The 24,662-nt window shown below is 43.2% G+C and overlaps 1 protein-coding gene across 1 annotated transcript in view; it reads left to right on the forward strand.

The window, feature by feature from the left end:
- Window positions 1-24,662, forward strand: part of ETFDH (electron transfer flavoprotein dehydrogenase) — an 81,484-nt gene that overhangs the window by 3,427 nt on the left and 53,395 nt on the right. The window contains exons 2-3 of the mRNA XM_029616515.1: window positions 1,651-1,794; window positions 14,648-14,877. Of these exons, the coding sequence (XP_029472375.1) occupies window positions 1,651-1,794; window positions 14,648-14,877 (374 nt within the window). The remainder of the gene's footprint in view (window positions 1-1,650; window positions 1,795-14,647; window positions 14,878-24,662) is intronic.

The following is a 24,662-nucleotide window of genomic DNA, read 5'->3' on the forward strand; positions in this document are numbered from 1 at the left end:
AGTGTACAGAAAAGCAGTAAAAACTGCTTTTCTGTACACCCTCCGACTTAATATCATAGCGATATTAAGTCGGAGGCCCCAAAAGTAAAAAAAAAAAAATTAAGAATCTGCCCCCGGGTCGGAAGACAGATGCTCGATTTTGCCGGCATCCGTTTTCCAAACCTGTAGCTGTCAGCGGGTTCGAGAACCGATGCCGGTAAAATTGAGCGTTGGCTGTCAAACCCGCTGACAGCTGCTGCTGTCAGCGGGTTTGAGAGTTGCGGGCGAGCTGGCTCGCGGTCGCTCGCGGCTCTCCCGCAACTTTTACTGAATCGGCCTGATATGGGAGCTTGCTGGGCAGACTGGATGGGCCATAAGGTCCTTTTCTGCCTCACTTCTATTGTTTCTATGTCCAGTTGCCTATTTTGATGGCTAGTGAGCAGAGTTTCATGAGGTCAGGAGGAAGCAGTAGCCTTTTTGGCCGTTTAAGTTATATTTATAGACTGCTGCCTTTGAACCTAAAGCAGTTTATAATAAAATACATCAATAGCAAAATAACATAATGCAATGACTTAGTCTGTGTGAATTTTGCTGGCTTTGTATGCTAATTAAATGCTTAACACAGATTGTGTGTGGTTTTTTTTTTTTTTAATTTAAAGCAGCAGCAACTAGAATAGTCAAAACTAGGAGCCATATTTCTCTCTTCTGGTTTTTATTTCATGCCTGTGTATTTGAAAAATGTTTTCTCCATGCTGATTCAAAGTAAATTTGGCAGCTGCTTATGATCAGGATTGTGAGATGGCATCATACTGAGAGGTTGAAAATGCTTGTAATTTGACCTAGAGGAACACTTTAAAAGCAAAGAGCAAGGCTTAAGTTCAAAAATATTAAAAATGTTTTTTCCCATAGGTATAATTTGAAAAATAACTTTTATAATTAATGTCCTTTCTGCTTAATCCATTATCTCATGGTTATTTGGGAAGTAGAATTCATTTTTCAGTAATGTGGCTACTGATTTGGTATTCACTTCTGGTCCTTAGGGCTGCAAACGGATCAGGTTTTCCGGATGTCCTTCATGGATATGCACGAGAGATTTGCATGCACACTCCCTCGATTGAATGCAACTCTCTCATGCATATTCATTAGGACATCCTGAAAACCTGACCTGTGTGCAGTCCTCGAGGACGGTCAGTGAATGCCACTGAACCTTCCAGAACGCTGTCTTGCTACCTGGAACACGCGTTCTTGGGAGTCCAAAATGTTATAAGAGTCGTTCTAGTCCCCCAGCTGGATTTCTGGAGACAAGAGTTCATGGCTGTCAAGGAGGGTGTGGAGAACAATATCTGCTGATCTACTTAGTGGTGGAGCTGTACCAGGCTACAAAGGAACCCGAGATCCAAATTGCTCACCCAGAATAGGGTATGAGAGAAGCAACATTCTTCCCATCTGCTGCTGCCATCTGAGGCCTCATGTGCCAGACTGGCAGTGCACAGATCTTTAGGAGAAATCTCATGGGGCTAAAAGCACAAAAGGAAGACGACAGGCTGCTCCAGCCCCCCCCCCCTCCCACCATGGGTAAAGTACAGATTATGACTGGACTTGTAATAACTGCAAGGCTTTTGCAACTATATGGTTAAAAACCCATCTGTTGTGTTTGTTTTTTTTATACAGTACATCGATGCTTGCGTTCCCTGAAGTTTGCCAAGAAGTGCGTACCATCTCTGTACGTTGCAAGATGGACCTCCACGTCTTCAGTGCCCCGCATTACAACTCATTATACTGTCTGCTCCCGGGACCAAGACAAGCGGTGGGCAGGTGAGGGAGCCAGCTGGCCTTTCGGGTTTTACACACGCGGTATTTGGGTAGTCAGTCCCTGAGCCTAAGGTAAAGAGAAAATACGATCTGGTGCCTTCTCTTCCATGTTTTGTTTGTCCAATGCAATTTTGGTAAACCCTGCTGTGACAAGGTAAGCTGTGGGAGCAGAATCCCGTGTAGATGGCTTAGGAACATCACTAAACAGAGGGCAGGGCTTGCCCAGTCTTCTCATACAATGCCTCTCAACTGTGGCTTTTTGAAGTTTTGTGGCCTATCTCTCTCTCTCTCTCAAAACCGCAATGCAGTACGTTGACGAGGAAGCAGCCTTGTGGCAGGAGAAACACAATTTTAAAAAGCGGAGTCAAAAATGATTTGTAGGGCAAAAACATGGTACATTTTAAAGACTGTCTATATCCAAGGCGAAGAAGGTTTTGTCGGACTGTGGGGAAAAAATAGTAACCCAACCCTGTGTATTTTTGTCCATCATCATCTCTCTCTTGTTGTCATGTACAGGGAATGATTTTATAACGAGTCATCTTGCTGTGCTTCAGATCAGCAGCAACATACTTTGAACTTTGCCAACTGTCTGCTGATCCAATAAAGTAATATAGTGGGGATAGCTTTATGTTTCTATATAATAGCTAAACCCATAGCAAACATTATCAACAAATCCATTACTCTTGGCCAGGTTCCGGCGCAACTCAAACATGCTATAATAAAGCCAACACTCAAAAAACCGGATCTTGATCCCTCAGAAACGGCCAATTACCCCCCGGTGTCGAATCTCCCTTTCTTCTAAAAAAAAAAAATAGAAAAAATCATCAACAAGCAGCTCTCAGAATACATTGAGGAGCACCATATACTATTCCCCTCCCAGTATGGTTTTCGCAAGCATCACAGCACAGAAACACTACTCATTTCCCTCTCAGAATTCATCCTTAAAGCCCTAGACATAGGACAATCCTACATGCTTGTTCTACTTGATATTTCATCCGCCTTTGACATTGTCAATCACAACACACTCATCATGCGCCTCAAGGAAATTGGCATCTCTGGCACTCCTCTACTCTGGTTCCAATCATACCTTAGCGATAGGAGCTGCAGTGTAAAAATGGGTCTCTGTGAATCAAAACCAATAAGACTGTCCCAAGGAGTACACCAAGGCTCCTCACTCTCCTCAACCCTGTTTAATATCTACCTCCTCCCTCTCTGCCGACTTCTCTCTAAACTGGGTTTCCCGCACTTCATCTATGCAGATGATGTGCAGATACTCATTCCCATAACTGACTCACTCCCTAATTGCAATGAAAGTCTGGAATTCAGCTCTTACAGAAATAAACAAACTCCTTACTGACAACTTCTTAGCACTTAACACCAGCAAAACTGAGTTACTCATCATCTCTTCCCAGAACAATCCCACCCACAAACATTCACCTCCCTCACAACCCAGCCACTCTTCCTCACAACCGGTCCGCAGCCTTGGCATAATGATAGACAACCATTTTAATTTAAACAAATTCATTACGGCCACAATAAAAAAAATGGATTCTTCAAACTCTATACGCTAAAGAGAATCAAACCCCTCCTACACCCTTGCGACTTCCGCACAGTTCTACAAGCCATGATACTGTCCAAGCTTGACTACTGTAACACCATATTACTAGGCCTGCCAAAAAACTCTATACAACCTCTACAAATGTTACAAAACACTGCAGCCCTTATACTCACTAACACGCACCCTCACGATCACATTACTCCCATTCTCCAGTCTTTACACTGGCTCCCAGTAGCATCCAGGATAATATATAAATCCCTTACACTCATACACAAAGCCATTCATAACCAAAATATGCAATGGTTCTCCGATCATCTCATTTTCAATAAGCCAAACAGACCGACAAGAACACAACATCAGGCGAAACTCCTGACACCTTCACCTAAACTGACTAAACATGTATCCACTAAGGAACGCTCATTTATCATAGCAGGAACCACCCTATGGAATAAAATGCCCTCCAACGTACGCCAGGAAAATTGCCACAAGAAATTCAAACTGAATCTTAAAACCTGGCTATTCAAACAAGCATGCCATTGACTGACTCGATACTCTGATTAACTTTATCTCCCATTAGACCTCCCCCCTGACTCGTGACTCTCTTTTAGACTCCCCCCCTCACCTTATATACGCCCAATCAATCTTTTCTTTTCTTCTCCTCTATCAATAGGAATCCTCCATTCCCCCCCCCCCTCATTGTAATATTCCCAGTGAAGAAGCCCAAAGTAACTCCAATACATCCTTTATTCAGGTTAGCTTCCAATTTTGTGGTGTAAATATTAACCAAATATATTATGTTTATCACTGTTACCATGTTTTGAACTGTTACTATTTACTTTCAATCCTTGTTGTATATATAATTCATTGTAAAGCCTGTTGCTGCATTATGTTCCACTGTAAACCGAGGTGATGTTACTAACGTGCGCGGTATATAAAAAAAACCTTAAATAAAATAAAACCGGGATGGCAGATTTATACACACCAAACCGATGCCTGAATATTTTGTCCAATTAAATTATTTTAGGGCAGAGTTGTTCTGTTGGACAATGTTATTTGATATTTTTATTCCTCCTTTAGAAAGGATTCATTTCACTTTCTCTAACATGTGCGGTTCATTTAAATGTTTTTCAGCTGCTTGCTTCTCCCTTTACAGAGGGATTTTACTGTTCAGAAAAGGTCAACCTTGCCAGTTTAACTGGCCAGTTTATCACTTCCCCATGCAGGAGGTTTTTATAGTCCGAAATAGTTGATAGGTTTTTATTTCTTGGTTAAGATATGTTTATGTATTGATTAATACCTACTGGGGACAGTATCAGGAGGTTGCTCATGGGTTTGGCAGTCTCGGAGGATGTTGCAAAGGCAGCTGTGACAGCCTGAAGGAGAAGATATTAGCTATTGGGATTCAGGGCGCAGACATTCCTGGCTCTGAAGGGAACTGTGGTGCGCAGCCACCTCCCAAGGACTGTAGCTTCATGGGTTGGACTATGGAGTGAGGGGTGTGTGTGGGGGCTTAATTTGGGGAGAAAATCTCATTTGGCCATAAATGAATGCCCACGGTTTCTCGAATGCTGGTCTCTCTCTCATAAATGGCAGTGAGCAGTACTGGTGCGGGTTTTGACTAGACGGGAAGCTGGGGTTTGGAGGCAGGTGAGCCAGGCCAAAATTTCGCCTTGAGATACCAGTGAAAAGGCGTGAGCTAAATAAATAAGCACAAAAGTCACATCTTTCAGAAGTTTAGTTCAAGAAGGAATTTTTTTGGGGTACATACTGCCTCATGTTTTACCAGCCCCGGTTGGTTTTAATCAGGAGCTTCAGGCCTATATTTTAGGAGAGGATCAGGGATAGACAAAGATGCCAATTGCCCCAGGTCTTGTGTTCAGTATCATTTGGCTCCTGTGCAGGGTGCTGTGCTGCAGTTGCATTCACCAGAGAGCAGTATGGCTAGCAGCACTGGAAGGGGGAGTGTTTCCACCCAGAACCAGGAGAAGCAGGCACAAGTAAACATGCCGGAGAGCAGTTTGCAGCAGAACACTAGGGCCTGGGAAAAGCAGAAGCACAGGCTGTCCTTGATGGAGACTTGTGAGAGATCTTTCACCTGGGTCTCTGGAGTTTGGGACAGCAAGGATGTGAAGCCTCTGCTATTAATGCTGCTGTCTTGCAATAGATCCTGGCAGCTGTCTCTCAAGTAGGTCATTCCATTTTAAAATAATACATGGTGGGAGTGCACACCTGAGACTTGTTACATTTGATCATTAGGGCATACTTATATAACAAGTGTCACTGAGAAACATAGAAACATAGAAATGACGGCAGAAGAAGACCAAATGGCCCATCCAGTCTGCCCAGCAAGCTTCACACATTTTTTCTCTCATACTTATCTGTTTCTCTTAGCTCTTGGTTCTATTTCCCTTCCACCCCCAGTTTTAATGTAGAGAGCAGTGATGGAGCTGCATCCAAGTGAATTATCTAGCTTGATTAGTTCGGGGTAGTAGCCGCCGCAATAAGCAAGCTACACTCATGCTTATTCGTTTTACCCAGCCTATGTTATACAGCCCTTATTGGTTGTTTTTCTTCTCCCCTGCCGTTGAAGCAGGGAGCTATGCTGGATACACGTGAAGTATCAGTCTTCTCCCATGCTGTTGAAGCAGAGAGCCATGCTGGATGTGCATCGAAAGTGAAGTATCAGGCACATTTGGTTTGGGGTAGTAACCGCCGTAACAAGCCAGCTACTCCCCGTTTTGTGAGTGCGAACCCTCATTTTCTCCCCTGCCGTTGAAGCAGAGAGCTCTGCTGGATGTGTGAAGTATCGGTTTTTCTTCTCCCCTGCCGTTGAATCAGAGAACTATGCTGTATATGCATTGAAAGTGAAGTATCAGACTTATTTGATTTGGGGTAGTAACTGCCGTAACAAGCCAGCTACTCCCCTCTTTGTGAGTGTGAATCCTTTTTTCCACATTTCCTCTTGCTGTTGAAGCTTAGAGCGATGTTGGAGTCACAGTAAGCATGTGTATGTTTATTTAATAAGGGTATTGACTCCAGGCAGTAGCCCTCATTCTGGCGAGTCACCCACTCTTCATTGGCGGCCTCTTGACTTTATGGATCCACAGTGTTTATCCCACGCCCCTTTGAAGTCCTTCACAGTTCTGGTCTTCACCACATCCTCAGGAAGGGCATTCCAGGCATCCACCACCCTCTCCGTGAAGAAATACTTCCTGACATTGGTTCTGAATCTTCCTCCCTGGAGCTTCAAATCGTGACCCCTGGTTCTGGTGATTTTTTTCCTACGGAAAAGGTTTGTCGTTGTCTTTTGATCATTAACACCTTTCAAGTATCTGAAAGTCTGTATCATGTCACCTCTGCTCCTCCTTTCCTCCAGGGTGTACATATTTAGATTCTTCAATCTCTCCTCGTACGTCATCCGATGAAGATCCTCCACCTTTCTGGTCGCCCTTCTCTGTACCGCCTCCATCTTGTCTTTGTCTTTTTGAAGATACGGTCTCCAGAACTGAACACAGTACTCCAGGTGAGGCCTCACCAAGGACCTGTACAAAGGAATAATCACTTCCCTTTTCTTACTCGATATTCCTCTCTCTATGCAGCCCAGCATTCTTCTGGCTTTAGCTATCGCCTTGTCGCATTGTTTTGCCGATTTCAGATCATTAGACACCATCACCCCAAGGTCCCTCTCCTGCTCCGTGCACATCAGCCTTTCCCCGCCCATCGAATACAGTTCATTCGGATTTCCACTCCCCATATGCATGACTTTGCACTTCTTGGCATTGAATCTCAGCTGCCATATCTTCGACCAATCTTCCAGTTTCCTTAGATCTCGTCTCATTCTCTCCACTCCTTCCGGCGTGTCCACTCTGTTGCAGATCTTTGTGTCATCCGCAAAAAGACAAACCTTACCTTCTATCCCGTCCGCAATGTCGCTCACAAAGATATTGAACAGGACCGGTCCCAACACCGATCCTTGCGGTACACCACTTAAAACCGCTCTCTCTTCAGAGAAGGTTCCATTTACCATCACACATTGTCTTCTGTCCGTCAACCAATTTGCAATCCAGGTCACCACCTCGGCACTCACTCCCAAGCTTCTCGTTTTATTCACCAGTCTCCTGTGCGGAACCGTATCAAAAGCTTTGCTGAAATCCAAGTATATGATATCGAGCGCTCTTCCTCGATCCAATTCCTTGGTTACCCAGTCAAAAAAGTCAATCAGGTTTGTCTGACAGGATCTTCCTCTGGTGAATCCATGCTGCCTCTGGTCCATCAATTCTCCCGACTGTAGATAGTTCACTATTCTCTCTTTCAACAGTGACTCCATTACTTTTCCCACCACCGAAGTGAGGCTAACCGGTCTGTAGTTACCAGCCTCCTCTCTGTTCCCACTCTTGTGAAGCGGGACCACCACTGCTCTTCTCCAATCACTCGGCACCACTCCCATTTCTAGGGATCTATTGAACAGGTCGCACAGCGGTCCCGCCAGCACATCTCTGAGCTCCCTCAGTATCCTTGGATGAATCCCATCAGGCCCCATGGCTTTGTCCACTTTCAGATTCTTTAGCTCTTCCCATACATTATCTACTGTAAATGGATTTTCCTCTGTTCCGCTTCCCTCCAGTTTCTTGTTGTGTAGAGATGGTCCTTCTCCAGGGTCTTCTTTAGTGAACACAGAGCTGAAGTATTCGTTTAATATTTCTGCCATTTCTTTGTCTCTCTCCACACATTGATCATTTCCACCTTTCAATTTCACTATACCACTTTGGACTTTTCTCTTTTCGCTGATGTATCTGAAAAAAGTTTTGTCACCATATTTTATCTCCTTGGCAATCCTCTCTTCCGCTTGACTGTTTGCCAACTTGATTAATTTCTTAGTCTCCCTCAGTTGAATCAGATATTCTTCTTTGTGCTCCTCCCTTTGGGATCTTTTGTATTTCTTGTATGCAGTTCTTTTAGCTTTAATTTTGTCAGCCACCTCCTTTGAGAACCAGATAGGTTTCATTTTTCTTTTGCTTTTCTTTACATTTCTAACATATAGAGCAGTTGCCTTGGCGATTGCTCCTTTTAGATTGGTCCACTGCTGATCCACATCTCTCTCGTTTTCCCATCCATTTAGTTCTTCCTCTAGGTACTTCCCCATTTCCTCAAAGTCTGTGTTTTTGAACTGTAAAACTCTGGTCTTTGTGCTTCTTTTCCATATTCTTTTAGTGATATTAAACCATACCGTTTGATCACTGGTGCTGAGGTGGGCGCCCACCTGGACATCAGAGACGTTATCTCCATTAGTGAGCACTAAGTCGAGAATAATTCCTTCTCTCGTGGGTTCCAATACCATTTGTTTGAACAAAGATACTTGCATGGCATCCACTATTGCTCTACTGTTTTTAGATTCTGCAGATGGGATTTTCCAGTCTACATCTGGCATATTAAAGTCACCAACGATCATCACTTCCCCTTTCTTACCTATCTTATGGATGTCTTCAACCAGATCTCTGTCCAGCTCTTCCTTTTGGTTTGGAGGCCTGTAAACCACTCCAATATAAATGGATGCTCCATCCTCTGTTTTTAGGTTGACCCATAGTGCTTCTTCCTTGCCCCAACTTCCTTGCAGCTCAGATGCTTGGATATTATTTCTGACATAAAGAGCCACACCTCCCCCTTTTCTATCCACTCTGTCCTTCCTTAACAAGTTATAGCCTGGTATTGCTGTATCCCAATCATGAGATTCTGTGAACCATGTCTCTGTGATAGCAACGATGTCCAGTTCTGCCTCTGTCATTAGGGCCTGCAGATCTGGGATTTTATTTCCCAAACTATGAGCATTTGTAGTCATAGCTTTCCAGGTACTCTCTTTACGGTTATTGCTTTTCCTGTACTCCATATGAGACTTTAGTTGAGATTTGTTATTCACTTTACTCTTTCCTTTTGCAGTTGTACCATTGATGACAGAGTTATCCATCTCAATTAGCTTTTTCTTTTGGTTATGGATCTTGAAATTCTGTATGCATTGTTTTTTTCTCTTTTCTGGTAACACGTCAATGTTTTTCTCTAGAATTTCTTCAGTTAATATAGGGAGGGCTTTATGTTCTTGTTGCATTTGATACTGTGTGTGTCTCCTTGTTACAGGTCTAATTCTACCAGAGCCCACTGTGATCCTGTTTTTTAATGATTTACTTGATGAACTAATTGAGTGGGGGGGTATACTTGTTGGCTTCCCATCTGTCAAGAATGGGTGACTGTGGGACACATGTGTTATCCTACCTGAGTCTACTGTATTTCTTTTTCTTGACTCCTGGTTATTCTTTGGTGTTGGGGAATTATTTTCTGAGTAATGCAATGTGGGTGTAATTCTTTTAATTGAAGCTAATTGAGCTTTAACCTCAGTCAGCTCCGTTTTCAAAGAAGAGAGCTGTGCACAGATTGGGCAAGCTCTAAGTTTCCAGATGCTTTCCCTCAGAATAAAGGCTCTACAACAGTTGCATTGGATAGTTCTCATATTGGTTAAGTTTTGGATTGGTATGTCCTTTGCTGTTAATGTACTAATTGATCTTGTTGCTAATGCTAATTTAGTCAGTCTATATTAGTAATCTAATCCCAGGGGTGGGTGGGTAGAGGGAAACAAACAGTTGAACCTGGGACAAGCTGGGTAGAGTAGGACACTTTCTGGAACTTTGTTAGTCCTTTAGCTATTAAATGATCCCATAGCACTTCTGTGCCAATATTAACCAGATTATTAAAGAACAGCTATACAATAATAGAAATGCAGGTATACTGGATCTTAAAATAACAGTTTGCAAGCAACAATTACAATTAATGTATAATAACAGACCTAGAGAAAGGTATAAAAACACAGCAGTTCTACTGCTCAGAGAGCAGATATTAGTGGAGCAGATATTAGTGGAGCACAAAGCAAATAATTAGAAGAATAGTGAAAGAAAACTAGCAGGGTTTTTTTTTTGGTTTTTTTCTTTTTTCCCTCAGAAGAGTACCACAGAAAATTAAGAGTCTTTTTAACCCCAGAAGAGCACCACAGAAAATTAAGAGTCTTTTTAACCCCAGAAGAGCACCACAGAAAGTTAAGAGTCTTTTTAACCCCAGAAGAGCACCACAGAAAAATTAAGAGTCTTATCTGCCCAGGAACAGAAGGAGAAATCTCTCTGGGGCTGCCTCAAGAAGTCTGCAATCAAAGAGATCTAAGAGATCTAAGAACATGCCATACTGGGACAGACCAAAGGTCTATCACTCCCAGCATCCTGTTTCCAAGAGTGGCCAATCCAGGCCATAAGAACCTGGCAAGTACCCAAAAACTAAGTCTATTCTATGCTACTGTTGCTAGTAATAGCAGTGGTTAGTTATTATCTAAGTCAACTTAATTAATAGCAGGTAATGGACTTCTCCTCCAAGAACTTATCCAATCCTTTTTTAAACTCAGCTACACTAATTGCACTAACCACATCCTCTGGCAACAAATTCCAGAGTTTAATTGTGCGTTGAGTGAAAAAGAACTTTCTCCGATTAGTTTTAAATGTGCCACATGCTAACTTCATGGAGTGCCCCCTAGTCCTTCTATTATCCGAAAGAGTAAATAACCAATTCACATCTACCCGTTCTAGACCTCTCATGATTTTAAACACCTCTATCATATCCGCCCTCAGCCGTCTCTTCTCCAAGCTGAAAAGTCCTAACCTCTTCAGCCTTTCCTCATAGGGGAGCTGTTCCATCCCCTTTATCATTTTAGTTGCCCTTCTCTGTACCTTCTCCATTGCAACTATATCTTTTTTGAGATGCGGTGACCAGAATTGTACACAGTATTCCAGGTGCGGTCTCACCATGGAGCGATACAGAGGCATTATGACATTTTCCGTTTTATTCACCATTCCCTTTCTAATAATTCCCAACATTCTTTTTGCTTTTTTGACTGCTGCAGCACACTGCACTGACGATTTCAATGTGTTATCCACTATGATGCCTAGATCTCTTTCTTGGGTGGTAGCACCTAATATGGAACCTAACATTGTGTAACTATAGCATGGGTTATTTTTCCCTATATGCATCACCTTGCACTTGTCCACATTAAATTTCATTTGCCATTTGGATGCCCAATCTTCCAGTCTCAGAAGGTCCTCCTGCAATTTATCACAATCTACTTGTGATTTAACTACTCTGAACAATTTTGTATCATCTGCATGAATAGAGGCTCACAGGATATCTCAGATAGCATCAATCTTACTAGGCTGGAGCATTTACAGGAAGAAGTAATTACCTGGGCTACAGTAGTGGCAATGTTTGCTCCTGAGCCAGACAGAGACTGGATGCTCAGACATTTCTTTTAGAAATCAGAATGCTTGATTTTATTATCAGAACATTTGTTTTCCCCAATGTTTGCAATGTGACAAAAGATAAGAGGAAGCTTTTCCTCGCTTTGGGGATGCAAATGAAATTTAATCTGGACAAGTGAAAAGTGATACTTGGGGAATAGTAGCCAAAATTATAGCTACAAAATGCAGTAGTAACCTAAATTATAGCTACACCATAGCCACATTGGTTGTCATCATTCAGGAAAATGATATAGGTATCATTGTTAATACATTGAAATCTTCTACTCAATGTGCAGCAGCAGCCAAGAAAGCAAATAGAATGCTAGGGATTATTTGGAAAGGAATGGAGAATAAAACAGAGTATCATAATGCCTCTGTATCACTCCTTGGTGCGACCTCATCTTGAGAAGTGTGTGCAGTTCTGGTCACCACATCTTAAAAAAAGATATAGCAGAAATAGAAAAGATACAGAGAAGAGCAACCAAAATTATAAAGAGGATGGAATGATTCCCCTATGAAGAAAAGTTAGAGATTAGGACTCTTCAGCTTGGAGAAGAGACTGCTGAGGGAGGATATGATAGAGGTCTATAGAATGAGTGGAGTGGAACGAGTAAATGTTAATCGGTTTTTTATTCTTTCAAGGACCGGGTGACACACAAAGAAGTTATTAGTTGATATATTTAAAACTACTTAGCAAAAATATTTTTTATTCACCACATAATTACGTTCTGGAATTCAGTGCCAGAGGATGTGGTGAAAGCTATTAGTGTAGCTAATGCCTCTATATCGCTCCATGGTGAGACCACACCTTGAATACTGTGTACAATTCTGGTCGCCGCATCTCAAAAAAGATATAGTTGCAATGGAGAAGGTACAGAGAAGGGCAACCAAAATGATAAATGGGATGGAACAGCTTCCCTATGAGGAAATGCTGAAGAGATTAGGGCTGTTCAGCTTGGAGAAGAGAAGGCTGAGGGGTGATATGATAGAGGTCTTTAAGATCATGAGAGGTCTTGAACGAGTAGATGTGACTCGGTTATTTTCACTTTCGAATAATAGAAGGACTAGGGGGCATTCCATGAAGTTAGCAAGTAGCACATTTAAGACTAATCGGAGAAAATTCTTTTTCACTCAACGCACAATAAAGCTCTGGAATTTGTTGCCAGAGGATGTGGTTAGTGTAGCTGGGTTCAAAAAAGGTTTGGATAAGTTCTTGGAGGAGAAGTCCATTAATGGCTATTAATCAATTATACTTAGGGAATAGCCACTGCTATTAATTGCATCAGTAGCATGGGATCTTCTTAGTGTTTGGGTAATTGCCAGGTTCTTGTGGCCTGGTTTTGGCCTCTGTTGGAAACAGGATGCTGGGCTTGATGGACCCTTGGTCTGACCCAGCATGGCAATTTCTTATGTTCTTAGCTGTGTGTAAAAAAAAAAAAAAAAAGGTTTGGACAAGTTCCTGGAGGAAAAGTCCATAAACCATTATTAGAGTGGAATTGCAGAAATCCCCTGCTTATCCCTAGGAGATGCAGTGTCAGCCCTTTGAAATCCTGCCAGGTACTTGTGACCTGGATTAGCCACTGTTGGATACTGGGCTTGATGGACCTTTGGTCTGAAACAGTAAGGCAAATCTTATGTACTTATGAGGCAGGAGGTTCTCTCTTTGGGGGGGGGGGAGTGATTTTTTTTTTCTGCTTTTTTTCCTGTAAATGTTTTTACATTTGACAATCTTGGGACCAATGTACTAAGCTGTGTGTTGAAATTCAGCGCATAGTGCTTTCATGCACACGCTAAAGACAGTTTTAACTGCCAGTGCAGATAATGTTATGCTAGTGCATCATGAATTTTTTTAAAAAATGTACTAACCTGAAAATGTGTGTATGTAAAAAAAAAAAAAAAAAAAAAAATGCTCAGCACACAAAACCGTGATTTATGCCAATAAATCTTAAGTACAGGTCCCGGTACCAGACCGGGTAAATGTGAAATGGTTATTTACTCTTTCAGATAATAACAAGGAGTAAGGGGCACTCCATGAAGTTAGATGGTAGCACATTTAAAACAAATCAGAGAGAATTTTTTTTTCACTCAACGCACATTTAAGCTCTGGAATTCGTTGCCAGAGGATGTGGTTAAGGCAGCTAGTGTAGCTGGGTTTAAAAAAAGGTTTGGATAAATTCCTGGATGAGAAGTCCATAAACTGATATTTAATCAATAGGGAATAGCCACTGCTTGTTGCTGGCATTAGTAGCATGGGATCTTTTTAATGTTTGGGTACTTGGCAGGTACTTGTGACTTGGATTGGCCACTGTTGGACTTGGGATACTGGGCTTGATGGACCCTTGGTCTGACCTATATCTTATGTTCTTATGACATCCTCTCTGGTGGGAGTCGTTATATCTTCAACTTAATATAGGGACCATTGTATAGTTTTGTATTTGGGCTGTATCCTGTATCCTTGAGTATAGTTCTTGATGAATTCCCCCCTTTTGAAATGCCTTGGATGCTTTGCTTTTTCTCTTAGAAAGTATTTTACTTTTTCTTAGTCATTTTTTTCTTTGATTATTTTTCCTAATGTAAATGTGGGCCTTCTCTAAAATATTTTTTTAAAAGATGGCAATAAATGGTGAGACCAGGGATTAATCTCATTTAGGAAGAAAAGGTGCGCTAACGTGAAACTCAGATCTTATTGTAGAACACAAGCGCATGGTCATATGAACGCTGGCTTTCAGAACTTCAGGTGGGGCCGTTTGAAAGTTAAATAAAATCTTCCAGTCAAAAATGTCTACCAGCCAGGGATGGCATAATTCATGTAGGACCTAAAGATCCCCAGCTTGTGATTCACATCTGGTTTCCTCAGGAGAAGAAGGTTCCTCTGTGAGCATGCAGCTGGGAGACTGACGGTCATTCAGCCACATCATGATGTGTATGTCTAGTCTCTGTCTCTCTGTAACCCCCCCATTACTGTTATCTCCCACAGAGGTGAACATGGAGCGATTTGCAGAAGAGGCTGACGTGGTCATTGTTGGAGCAGGCCCCGCTGGTTTGTCAGCTGCCATTCGTCTTAAGCAGATGGCCGCAGAAAACAACAAAGAGATCAGAGTGTGTTTGGTGGAGAAAGCTGCTCAACTCGGGGCACACACGCTCTCGGGAGCTTGTCTGGAGCCACGGGCCTTGGAAGAACTTTTCCCAGACTGGAAGGAGCGAGGGGTATGAGCGATTTGAAAATCCTTACTCTGTAGGAAATGATTGGAGGTCTGCAAGAAGTGTCTTTATCTCAACACTCTGCACCCATAAGAGCTGTGGCTGGGAAGCCTGTGAAACATGAGTGAACGGATCCAGGATTTAATGAGTGCTGTCATTTGTGCTCCATCTCACACTGAATAGTTTTCATGCTGCACCTTGGAATGCAATTGGTTTCAATTGTTTTGTTCCTCAGGGAAAAAAATGATTGAGTAGTACCATCAGACCAGACACAGTAATGGCTCTGAATTTCTAGTTTTGAAGCTGTCGAACCTAGTGGGATTTCAGATGAGAAAATCTCACTTGGCCATAAATGAAGTCCCACGGTTTCTCGGCTTCTGGTTTCATTCGTAAATAGCAATGAGCAGTACAGCTTTATTCTTTTACTGTGTGTGCATAACTGGTACACTTTAATGCAGTGGTGGGCAATTCTAGTCCTCAAGAATCACAAACCAATAGGTTTTCAGGATATCGATGATATATTTGCATGCACGAACTGCTTCATGCACAAATATATCTCGTGCACAGGGCTAGAAAAATCTTGGATGCTAAGTTACTTGGGTGCCTTCAGTTTTGCACCAAGTGCCTGAATCAGGGCCCAGTAGAGGAGATTGTGGGAGAAACTGCTGTTGGCCAGAAGGATGAGGAGACAGGTGCTGGTGGGAGAGCAGCTGTTGTCAGCAGGCAGGCGAGGAGCTGCTATTAAGGCTGTGCCCTGATATTGGCAATTAATGAAGAGTCAGAGGGAAGAGAAGGAAAGGTAAAGAAAGTTGCAATAAAAAGTAAAATAACCAAAAAATAAATGAGTAAAAATTGACTGAAAAAAAAAAAAAGTGATACTCCCCTCACCCCTGCACATACATATTCCTTGTTGGATATTCTACATCCTGACGTGTTTGTGGTCCTTAAGCACTGGAATTGCTCAGCTCAGCATTAGTGGCGCCATACATCCAGTCCTCATTGTAGAGCTGATTTATGATAATCCATTGCAAGAGAGACTCTGCCTTTAAGAATCCCGCTTGCCTAGAGTGAGACAAGAGGGACCTGGGTTAGATAAATGGTCCATCGGGCCCAGCTTCCTTTCTCCGAGAGTGGTCAATCCATATCGCTTGTAAGTAGCCAGCAGACCCTAATGGCACAAATCATTCCCTGTTGATTCCTAGCTTTCAAGCAGTGGTGTTCCACATGCCTAACTGGCTAATAGTGGTTAACATAGAAACATAGAAACATAGAAATGACGGCAGAAGAAGACCAAACGGCCCATCCAGTCTGCCCAGCAAGCCTCACACATATTTTCTCTCATACTTATCTGTTTCTCTTAGCTCTTGGTTCTACTTCCCTTCCATCCCCACCCTTAATGCAGAGAGCAGTGATGGAGCTGCATCCAAGTGAAATATCATCCAAGTGAAATATCTAGCTTGATTAGTTTGGGGTAGTAGCCGCCGCAATAAGCAAGCTGCACCCACGCTTATTTGTTTTACCCAGACTACGTTATTAGCCCTTATTGGTTGTTTTTCTTCTCCCCTGCCGTTGAAGCAGGGAGCTATGCTGGATATGCGTGACGTATAAGTCTTCTCCCATGCCGTTGAAGCAGAGAGCCATGCTGGATGTGCATCGAAAGTGAAGTATCAGGCCCATTTGGTTTGGGGTAGTAACCGCCGTAACAAGCCAGCTACTCCCCGCTTTGTGAGTGCGAACCCTCTTTTCTTCTCCCCTGCCGTTGAAGCAGAGAGCTCTGCTGGATGTGTGAAGTATCAGTTTTTCTTCTCCCCTGCCGTTGAATCAGAGAACTATGCTGTATATGCATTGAAAGTGAAGTATCAGGCTTATTTGATTTGGGGTGGTAACCGCCGTAACAAGCCAGCTACTCCCCTCTTTGTGAGTGTGAATCCTTTTTTCCACATTTCCTCTTGCTGTTGAAGCTTAGAGCGATGTTGGAGTCAAGCCTGTGTATGTTTATTTAATAAGGGTATTGACTCCAGGCAGTAGCCATCATTCTGGCGAGTCACCCACTCTTCATTGGCAGCCTCTTGACTTTATGGATCCACAGTGTTTATCCCACGCCCCTTTGAAGTCCTTCACAGTTCTGGTCTTCACCACATCCTCCGGAAGGGCATTCCAGGCATCCACCACCCTCTCCGTGAAGAAATACTTCCTGACATTGGTTCTGAATCTTCCTCCCTGGAGCTTCAAATCGTGACCCCTGGTTCTGCTGATTTTTTTCCTTAGGAAAAGGTTTGTCGTTGTCTTTTGATCATTAACACCTTTCAAGTATCTGAAAGTCTGTATCATATCACCTCTGCTCCTCCTTTCCTCCAGGGTGTACATATTTAGATTCTTCAATCTCTCCTCGTACGTCATCCGATGAAGATCCTCCACCTTCCTGGTCGCCCTTCTCTGTACCGCCTCCATCTTGTCTTTGTCTTTTGAAGGTACGGTCTCCAGAACTGAACACAGTACTCCAGGTGAGGCCTCACCAAGGACCTGTACAAGGGAATAATCACTTCCCTTTTCTTACTCGATATTCCTCTCTCTATGCAGCCCAGCATTCTTCTGGCTTTAGCTATCGCCTTGTCGCATTGTTTCGCCGACTTCAGATCATTAGACACCATCACCCCAAGGTCCCTCTCCTGCTCCGTGCACATCAGCCTTTCCCCCCCCATCGAATACAGTTCATTTGGATTTCCACTCCCCATATGGTTAATGGACCAGTCCTCCAGAAACTCATTCAAGCCTTTTCAAAATCAGCTATTCTGCTGGCCAAATTTCATAGCCTAATTGTGTGCTGCTTGAAAATACACTACCTTAAATTTGTTTTAAATCTGCTACCAGTTTCATGTCATGTCCCTAGTCCTAGTATTATTTTAAAGGGTCAATAACCATTCCCCATTCAATGGTTCTTTGCCACATGAGTTTATAAACTTTATCAGATCCCCTCTGTCTTCTCATCTCCAAGATGAAGAGCTGTAACCTGTTTAGGCTCTCCTCCTATGGAAGAAATAGGGCAGATTAGCCAAGGCTTCACGGTCCTTGTCTACCATCATTCTATGTACTGACTTGTTCCATAGTCTTTACCATTCTCTGCAGCGTACCTAGTTCTGCAATATCTTTGTAGAGATGGGGGTTACCAGAACTGCACATGAGTAGTCTAGTGGTTAGAGCAACGGGCTGTGAACCAGGAGACCAGGGTTCAAGTCCCACTGTCGCTCCTCATGACTCTGGGCAAGTCCATTGCCTCAGGTACAAACTTATGGGCCGATTCAGGAAAAATGCACTCTGAGGCGTGCGATCCAGTATGCAAATTAGGGCCCGTGCTAATAAGGAGGCATTATGGACACTAGCACATCCCTAGTGCCTCCTTATTGGCGGAAATGGTGGCTGTCAGCGGGTTTCACAGCCGATGCTGACAGCCATGGGTTTGGAAAACGGACGCCGGCAAAATTGAGCGTCCATTTTCCAACCCGTGGGCAATAATAGAATATGAAATATTTGAAAGAGAAGTAGTTGCCCAGTGTACCCAGAAATTCTTCAACATAATTAAATGTCCTAAAAGAAAGCTGCTTCTACTGGGCGATTCAGTCATTAAATGAATCAACTTGGGAACACATTATGATGGGGACACAATAGTTAAATGCTTTCTAGGATCCTCAGCTAACAGAAATGCAAACCAAATGGTCAATACAATTATAGAAAAAAGTAAGAAATCTTTTATCAATGACCTTGCTAGAAACAATGCCCATAGGGGTAGATTTTATAATTTTGCGCGAGCGCGTACTTTTGTTCGTGCACCAGGCGCGAACAAAAGTACGCTGGATTTTATAAGATACGCGCGTATCTTATAAAATCCGGGGTCGGCGAGCGCAAGGGGGTGCACATTTGTGCAACCTGCGTGCGCCGAGCCCAGCGCGCGCTGCCTGTTCCCTCAGAGGCCGCTCCGATTTCGGAGCGGCCTCTGAGGGGAACTTTCCTTCGCCCACCCCCCCCCCCCCCCTTACCTTTGTTGGCAGATCTGTGCGTGCCAGTGGGCTGCTGGCGCGCCATCACCCGACCCGGGAACTGGTCCGGAGGCCTCGACCACGCCCCCGGGCCGGCGCCACGCCCCCGGGCCCGCCCCCGAAACGCCGCGTCATTTATGGAACGCCCCCCAACACGCCCCGGGACTTACGCGCGTCCCGGGGCTCTGCGCGCGCCGGCGGCCTATGCAAAATAGGCGCGCAGGGCATTTAAAATCCGGCCGATAAAGTACAGAAAAATTTCCAAAATCAAGGGAAAAAGAATAGAAACATGGCCTAGACTATTGCTTTTTCAGAAGTATTACCTGTTCAGGGAAAGGAAAGATAACTTCAGTCTAGCTCAAAATCTGGTGCAAAGAATGTGGATTTGTGTACATTGGAGGCTGGGGCCTTGTATGGAGCAATTAAAGATTATATGGTAATGTTGGCCTATATTTGTCAATGGCAGGAAAGAGAATGCTAAGTAAAAACTTCAGATTGTACATTACCAGCCATTTAAACTAAGGAATGGGGGTGGTAGGAAGTGGCCAGGGAACTTGACATGTCTCCCCCAAGCAAAACAGGAAGAGGAAGTAACAATCAGTTCAAAAATGCAGAAAGGCTGACTAGGAAGAGCAGCTGGAAAACTATGAATACAAATGCCTGTAGTCTGGGTAACAAATCCCAGATCTGGTGGAGGCGGATTTGGACATTGTTGTGGTTACGGAGACATGGTTCACTGATTCTCATTGAGATATGGCCATCCCCGGCTATAACGAGCTAAGAAAGGACAGAAAAGGGTGAGGGGAGTAGCTCGTTATGTCAAAAACAATAAGCAACTGAATTGCAAGGGAAGTGGGGTAGAGAAGAAACGTTATGGACTGTCCTAAACAAAGAAGATGGTACTTCCATTTTTATCGATGTGGTCTACAGGCCACCGACTCAAACAGAAGAACTGGACAGAGAACTCATATAAGACATCCAAAAGATGGGAAAGAAGGGTGAAGTGTTGCTTGTTGAAGATTTTAATCTGCCAGATGTGGCTTGGAGTATCCCTTCTGTGAAATCTACGAGAAGTAAAGAGATAGTGGATGCCCGTCGAGCTCTGCTCAAACAAATGCTAATGGAACCCTCGAGAGACGGTGTGATGCTCGATCTAGTGCTTACTAATGGTGATAATGTCTCTAATGCTCACCTGAGCACCAGTGATCATCGGATGGTATGATTTGATTTTGCGAATAAGATACAGAGAAGACACACGAAGACCCGAGTTTTGAATTTCAAAAATACAGACTTTGTCGAAATGGGGACGTACCTGGAGGAAGAACTGGAAGACTGGGAGAAAATGGATGAGGTGGAACAACAGTGGGTCAAACTGAAAGGAGCTATTATACAGGCAACAACTCTGTATATTAGGAAAGTAAACAAGAGTAAGAGGTGAAAGAAACCAATCTGGTTCTCTAAGGAAGTGGCTGAAAAAATAAAGGCAAAAGAACAACATTCAAGAAGTATAAAGGATCCCAAAAAAGGGAAGAATATCTGTTAAAACTGAGGGAGACAAAAGAATTAAGGAAAGTAAAAGGTCAAGTGGAAGCGAATGGCCAAAGAGGTAAAGTGAGGAGAGAGAACATTTTTTTCAGATATCAGTGAAAGAAGGGAGGTCAGAAGTAGTATAGTGAAAGGTGACAAGGAACAATGCGTGGAGAGTAACAAAGAAATTGCAGAAATATTAAACAAATACTTTGGTATTCACTGAAGAAGGACCCGGAGAAGGTCTGTTGCTGATTAACAAGACCGTAGATGGGATGGAGTAGATACGTTCTCTTCTGTAAACAGAGTTTTATGGGAGGAGCTAGGTAAACAAAGTGGACAAGGTCATGAGGCCAGATGAAATACACCCATGGATACTGAGGGAGCTCAGAGATGTGTTGGCAGGTCTGCTGAAGAATTTGTTCAATAGATCCCTGGAAATGGGAGTGATGTCATGGGATTGGAGAAGAGCAGTGGTAGACCCGCTTCGCAAGAGTGGGAGCAGAGGAGGCTGGAAACTATAGGCTGGTTAGGAGAAAATTAAAGGAGACTCTGCTGAAGGAAAGGAATAGTGAACAACCTACAATCCAGTGAGTTGCTGGTCCCGAGTCTGCATGGATTCACCAGTGGAATGTCCTGTCAGACAAATCTAATTTATTTTTTTGATTGGGTGACTAGAAAATTGGATCGAGGAAGAGCACTAGAAGTGATCTACTTGGGTAAATGTGAATCTGTTATTTACTCTTTCAGATAATAGGCATAGGTGCACACCATGAAGTTAGCATGTAGCACATTTTAAAACAAATTGGAGAAAATTTTTCATTCAACACATATTTAAGTTCTGGAATTCATTGCTGGAGGATGTAGATAGGGCAGTTTAGTGAAGCTGGGTTTAAAAAAAGGTTTGGATAAATTCCTAGAGGAGAAGTCCATAAACTGCTGTTAATCAAGTTGACTTAAGGAATAGCCATTGCTATTACTGGCATTAGTATCATGGGATCTATTTAATGTTTGGGTTCTTGCCAGGTACTTGTAACCTGGATTGACCACGGTTGTAAACAGGATGCTGGGCTTGATGGACTCTCAGTCTGACTCAGTATGGCAATTTCTTATGTTCTTATGTTACAGGTCAAGAAACCTGGGGGGGTTTCATATAGGAAGACATTAATTACATTTAGTTAATGAGGCTGAAGGTGAACATTCAGGCTTAAGATTTAAAAGCAGCCTAAAAAAGTTGTGTTTTTAGATAGGATTTAAACATGGCGAGATGCACCAGCTCAGGAAGTCTATTCTGAGCACTTGGCACAGCCAAGTGGAAAGCACAGAGTCTGGAATTGGTGGTAGAGGAGAAGGGTGGAGATAGGAGTGACTTGTCTGAGTGGAATGCATTAGGAGGGGAGTAGGGAGAGATAGGTGGAGAGGTAATGAGGAGCTGCAGAGTGAAAACACTTGTGAGTAAGAGGAGCTTGAACAGATAGGGAGCCAATGCGGTGACTACAGAAAAGAGGTGTTTGGAGAAAGATTTCATGCAACTGAATTTAGGTTAGATTTTAGTGGAGAGATTGCTCTCAATAAGCAAGGTGGCCCGTTTATTCTTGGGATTGAAGTAATCGCAAAGGGTATTACCCAGTTTAAGGTCTTATGGATTAATGTCTGTATCAAGTTTAATGTCACTGTATTGGAAGCCAGTGCAGGATGTACAGGACTGGAGATATTTGATCTTTCTGCCAGGCTAACTTTGTTTCAGCATTTTGTACTACCTATAAAGCTTTTAAGATGATCTGGGTAGTTCAGTGCAGGGCCGCTGTGTCCAGTAGGAGAACTTAGGTGGTTGCCTATGGTGCCGACCCTTGGGGGGGCACTGAAGAGCAGCTAGATGGTGCCGCGAGCGGAGCCGCTCATGGCAAAGAGGAGTAGAGATCCGTCGGGCCATGAGCAGCATAGGATGGACGGCATGAACGAGGTAGGAGGAGTCGGGCCCAAGACAGGCGGGAGCAGAGCCAATGGGCTGGGAGGGCGCACAAGGCAGAAGTCGCCTAGGGGGGCATCCACTATCCTTGCACCAGCCCTGGTTCAGTGTAGACAGAATTACAATAGCCTAAGTCAGAAATAACTAACGTCTGCAACACCATACAAAAATCTTTGAATCTTAGAAATGGTTTTAATTTTTGCAGTAAACATAGTTTGCAAAAGGAATTCTGTACTACAGTTTTTATCTGGGGTTGAAATAAGAGCTGAGTCAAAAGTGATGCCCAGGATTTTCCCCTGTGAGGAAGCTGGAATGGACCATTCCTCTGTTTGGAGAGAAGTAGGAATGTCCATGCAGATTGATCTAGCAAATACTATTAATTCTGTTTTGTCTCTGTTCAAAGTAACTGTTAACAAATATCCATTGTTTAATCACCAAAATGCTTTTTTTTTTTTCGCATTCATCATCAGTGCCTCTGTCAGAGTAGTGCTCACAGGGATTGAGAATTATATGTCATTGGCATGCATCCGGTATTCTGCCCCTGATTTTGCGAATGGTTTGCAGAAGTCCTGTAAACAGATGTTTGGGGGTCACAGAATCTTTGAAATGTTTTTGCAGAAGACGAGATCATAACTCAGAATGATTTTGTTTTTGTTCCTGGCTCTGGCTACAGGATAGTTTTAATGCACTAGTAACTAACTGGTCAGCGAGAGCAGGATGAGTTATTTCGGCAGACCCTTGATGTGGCTTTCCACTTATCGGACTCTTGGATCAGCAAAACGTACACTCTCTTTTAGTTAAGTCCCAGTGTATTACATGTTCCATGCACACAATGTGTCCTTTTGTTTATTTCTTTCACCTTAATACCGAGAACTAGTTTTTCCTGTCAGAGAAATGTAGGGATTACGATTATCAATTTAACCATTTTACAGGATTCTTCGGCAGCCTTTCTGGCTGAAAATACCAGCAGCATTTTTTCTTCTTCGTGGCGGTGCTGCGGTGGAGGTGGTCCAGGGCTCAGCTGATTCTGATGTTGGTTTTTGGGCAGAAGCATAACTCGCTGCTCCTGTTGGCGCCGATTTGGGAGGGGGAGGAGTTTGGCCAGAAAGAGGCAACCAAGGGAGGGGAGAGTATGGAGAGAAGAGGTGGACCTCAGCTGAAGATCTTGTCAAGGACATTTCTGTCATGGACTCTCCCTCACGCGTGCCACTTTCTTCCCGGCCTCGCCAAAATGGCTGCCTTTTTAAAAATTCACTGCAATCCTCACTTCCACAATTACAGTAAAAAAAAAAGATGTTAGATCAGCTGTTCATAGGGATGAGGGCGGGAGGAGGCATGTGGGCCAAAACAGGTGGGTCACGCCAGAAGAAATGTGTCCTGGGGACCGTTTTTGGTGCGTGGGCCCCAGTTTACCCACCTCTGATCTAACCGCATAATTTAATGCTCCTTGGTTTTGGCCTTGTTCTCTTAACTCAGCTCTTGTTTGTTTTTGATGTCTGTTTTGACTGCTCCAAGGAGTAGGTACTGTCCGTTATGTGTTTCTATACAATGCTGTGTAGATTTGGTGTGCACTTTACAAATGTTTAATAATAGTCAATTAGCTCGAGGCCATCCCAGGTGTCCTGCCTTTCTTTATTAATAGCTTACACGGTGCGGGCCTAAGCGATTTACAGCATAAAACATACATAGCAACAAAAAATAAAATGTACAGATAACATTAAGATGTGGCTAACATATAAAATCATAAAAGCGGTAAATAATTACGTAAATAAGTTTATACAGAGCATCAAGACAACAGACTTCTGTTCTCTCTCCCTTGCAACGTCTTGTCATGCCACAACTGCTGTGGCCCAGGATCGGTGCTCTGCTGGCCTCACTGATTTCTCTTGGAAAAAGTTCAGTATCACAGTCGCAGTCCAAAATCAGCTTTCCTAATTTCCTTCTGGATTGGCTCCTCTTGCTCACCTCTGATGGAAAACTGCGTCAGTTTATTTAATACTCAGGATACAGGTCACTTGTGCAGCTTTCTTTTGCTGTAATTAGATTTTCCTTGCGTGCATTTCTCTGACTGAATCTTTCTTTTGCGGCAGCTTTGACTACCTTTGTTGCCTCGCCGTGCTTCTTGTCTTTAGCACTGAGTGACTGGGTCTCATTTTCTTTGTGGGAACCCTCATGCCCTTCTGTACACACATGTGCACCAGCTTTCTTACCCGTGTCTTTTGATTGATATTTTTTTTTTCTTTCATTCATGGTATCGATGT

The sequence above is a fragment of the Rhinatrema bivittatum genome, chromosome 1, assembly GCF_901001135.1.
Source record: "Rhinatrema bivittatum chromosome 1, aRhiBiv1.1, whole genome shotgun sequence".
Classification (NCBI taxonomy): Eukaryota; Metazoa; Chordata; class Amphibia; order Gymnophiona; family Rhinatrematidae; genus Rhinatrema; species Rhinatrema bivittatum.